Raw genomic sequence first — 3,799 nt, 5'->3', positions numbered from 1 at the left:
GGCACTTAAGTGTTATATGCCACCGTATTACAAATGCCGGACCTCAAAATCGGGATGGGTTCTGGGTTCTGTCCAGTCCCAATGTTTTTTTTTTCGATCCCGAAAGGCAATGCAGCATAAATGAAGAAAGCTGATAAGAAGGACAGGCAGCAAGGCGGAGAAATTGCTGCCCGCATATGAGTTCGAGCTGGAATGAAATCCGAAATTGAATGCTGGTCGGTCGACAGGTCGGTCCAGGTGACAGGCAGTGGTATCCCTATCCCCCACAGGTGCAATCCCTGGAATCGGGGCACATATTAGCAATTGCCTGGGGCAAAACACTCTGACATGGGTAATGTGCACCCCGAGAAAAAGGTTATTTTTATAATTTATGCATTCAGTTCTTAAATAGCTAACCTTGCGCATTCTTTAATTTAAACATATACTTGCTAATTTGAAAATTTAAAATTAGCTCACATACTTAGCTTAATTGCATCTCTAATATTTATATAATATATTTAATTTAAAGTACATATATAAACATTTACCATATATTTTTCTGGGTGTCACCCAGGCTTATTGTAGGTGAAAATGAGTTGGCCACGAATCCCCTTCCACGCCTGGGTGTTGCACCCATGTCAGAGCCCCCTGACAACTGGCGTTAACGTTAACCACCAGGTAAGTTGTATTCCATTCGGGGCGAAAGAAATAAAGAAAGTCTCGCGGTTCCAGAGTCGCAAATCATAACGTATCATATCGCCTCATATCGCAGTATAATTTTTAATGAGTTGTAGCACCGCAACACCAAATTTTATTTCCGTTCATTATTTTTGGCAATTCCCTTATCTTTTCATTTATGCATTCGTTTCATTCCCTTTTCTGGGCTGAACTTATCAAGGAAGCCTCGTTGTCTGTCCGTCTTTGTTGTGAGTGTTTTGGATATGTTTTTTCAAAGAAGAATAAATAAAAGGAAAAAGAAGGAAAGGGTTGTGACTTGAAGACCGAAACTGGTAACACTCTTTTTCTGATTGTTTTCTTAATATTTAATATTTCATATTGGGTGGGTATATTTTTCATATGTATTCATTAAGTCATGGGTACGTTAGACCGTCCAATTACTTGACAAAATCACATAAGATTGCCATGAACTTACATATTAAAGAAATACCTCATGATAATATAACAGTCATTTTATTTAACTAATCTGAGAGTTTGATTTATGGTTATGGCATTTTTAAGTCAACCAAAGAAGAATTAAGTTTCTGAAAATCGTATTACCAAGTATTCTTGACATCCTGATACAAAAAATATAAAACCCCCTTCCAGGTTAAGACAAGCATCGTGTTAAAGTGCCAAAAATATCAAAAGTTATTTTATTCTTCTGCCAAGAGCGGTTTCTTGGTTAGGAAAGGTGAGCGACGCTTCGCCAATTAGCAGCTGCGCCCATCGGCATCGTCACCGGCATGCAAACATTTTGGCCTGTTTGACCAGTTGCGAGTTGGCAAAGCCATGCCAAAGCCACTTCCGTCACATAATAAATTCATAACAAATCACACGGACGCAGAGCCAAACACCGGCTCACACGGCCAGAACATGCGACATTATAATGCCACATTATGTTGCCAGTGCGTGAAAGAACCGTACATCAGAGCATCATGGCGACAATAAATCAAAAATCCGCACTCACACATGCGATGCGGTCTAAGCCCCGTCTCCAGATCCCCAGTTCTCCGGTTCTCCAGTTCTCCAGGCCGCCAAGTCCCCAACTCCCCAAGGCTGCGGGCTCGGTTTCTGCGTGTATCTGCTATTCGCAAAATTATTACACTTGACATGATTGAATATGCCGCTGAGTACCAGTTCCAGATCCCCAGTTCCAGTCCCATCTGCAGGTAATTCCCGCCTCCCCTCCTCGATGGGGGCTTATGTAGTTGTGACTGGACATACATAGTTTTTTGAGGTCTCTGCGGACAATTCCCGTTTTCCGATTGTATGTTGTTGTGCAGTAAGTAGACATGCGGTATAAATGTAAGTTTTCATACATATAATTTTGGAAAAAGTACACTGTCATTGAGTTTTGATATAATTAAGAAATACATATTGCTAAAAGTTTGATCAAATTAATTATGTTTTTAAATTGGAAATACATATTGGAAATATGTTCACAAATTTTTTTAACCAGACAAAATATATCTGGATTGTATAATTAGTGATCAATATAATAATATAAGTGATCAAAATAATGATAGTTCAAATTTGTAATATGCCCAATCCAAATCTTTTTAATCTTTTAATAATTTTAATTTTTAATTGGACACAACTTTTAAAAGTAAGGCAACCTTTTAAATGCTATACTTTTTTAAGGTAATAATATTTTTTAAGATAGTTTAAATAGATATCTATAAAATTAAAGATCGAAAATGGCGACTCCATGTCCATAATATAAGATTTTATTGTCAAAAAATGTAGTATTTCGTATTTCATTCCATTTCTAGGCCTTTTATCACTTACACAACCGCTCGCTCCGCAGGATTCCACAAGCTCTTCCAAATTTTGAGTTCTCACGGCTTATATCTTTGGTGGAGCTTGAGCCACCATCTCGTGCCATAGCCAAGCCGTGCGATCACCATGTGGTATTCAACGGGAACCAACCCGAGGATGGCTACCAGATCCTGGCCGAGTACAATCTGGTGAAGGACGAGCTGAAGAACATCTATGCCATTCCTAGTTATGCCTGTGGATTGCACTGGTTCGGCGTGATCTTCGTGCACAGTGGAATCTATGCGGGCAGCGTGTTTCGCTTCTCCATTCTGCTGCCGGAAAATTTCCCGGATGATGTCATCCTGCCCACCGTAGTCTTCTCGACGGTCATTCTGCATCCGCACATCTGTCCGCAGAACAAAACCCTCGATCTCACTCCTGTTTTCAAGGAGTGGCGCAAGGATCAACACCACATCTGGCATTTACTGCGGTACATCCAGGCCATCTTTGCCGATCCCGAGGGCAGTATCTGTACCGGACAATCCTCCGCGGGCGATCTCGTCGTCCTGGATGAGGTCAACAATATGGAGGCCCTGAACATGTTGGCCAAGAGTCGACCCGAGTATATCAAACGTGTCCAAGAACAGGCCATTTCCTCGCGACTTCGCATGTACGACAGACCAAAGACGGATGATCCCCACTATATCATTGTGGAGCCCTATTGTGCGGATCGGCATCTGAAGTTTATGGACCAGCTGAAGAGTCCCTGCTGGAAGGAGGCCACATCAATTGACTGCTCGCAGCCATCGGAGTATCTGGGACACATCGATTCCTCAAGGCAGCTGGACGAGGAGGAGAAGATCCGTGAAGAAGCTGTGGTCGGTCAGTAGTAAGATGGAGGAGCATTTACATACACACTACATACACATTTGTTTTTATATTAATAAAATAAAAAAATATTATTTTCTAGAATTTATTTAGTAGTCTAGAATTAGAACCAGAAAAAATTTCCGTTATGATTCAAGGGAAAGCTTCCTTGGCTAACTTTTGACATTTTTTATCTGGACTTCAATCGAAAGTTGTTGTATTTCTCTGTGAAAATACAATTTTAATTATTAAATCAAATATTTAAAAAAAGTATATGAAGTACGTAGTGTTGAACCTCTTAAATATACAGGATTTGTAGTGTTGGTCAACACTTACTTAAAGTGAGTCCGGATGCGCTTTTTACGACATAATCTAAATAGAAAGTCTGTAAACAGTTGCATTTGACTACACAAAAGTGCAAAACAAGGAGCATTTATTTAATTATTTAACTAACGCTTTGAAGTGTATGTTTTAG

At 40.0% G+C, this 3,799-nt stretch overlaps 1 protein-coding gene across 1 annotated transcript; it reads left to right on the top strand.

Moving 5' to 3' along the window:
* Positions 1–570: 570 nt before the first annotated feature.
* LOC119562442 (protein crossbronx-like) lies at positions 571–3,419 on the top strand. Its single transcript, XM_037875627.1, has 2 exons — positions 571–657; positions 2,472–3,419. Exons 1-2 carry the CDS (start codon positions 571–573, stop codon positions 3,345–3,347), a joined length of 963 nt encoding a protein of 320 aa, XP_037731555.1. The 3' UTR covers positions 3,348–3,419.
* Positions 3,420–3,799: the final 380 nt, after the last annotated feature.

Source organism: Drosophila subpulchrella, unplaced genomic scaffold (assembly GCF_014743375.2).
Source record: "Drosophila subpulchrella strain 33 F10 #4 breed RU33 unplaced genomic scaffold, RU_Dsub_v1.1 Primary Assembly Seq474, whole genome shotgun sequence".
Lineage (NCBI taxonomy): Eukaryota > Metazoa > Arthropoda > Insecta > Diptera > Drosophilidae > Drosophila > Drosophila subpulchrella.
This window is presented reverse-complemented; position numbering and strand designations above follow the sequence as displayed.

Excerpts from the sequence above, each read along its gene's own strand:
- LOC119562442 (XM_037875627.1), top strand. The coding sequence starts at position 571 with ATGAGTTGGCCACGAATCCCCTTCCACGCCTGGGTGTTGCACCCATGT. Across the intron at positions 658-2,471 it reads GCGTTAACGTTAACCACCAG|GCCTTTTATCACTTACACAA; the intron begins GTAAGTTGTATT and ends TTCCATTTCTAG.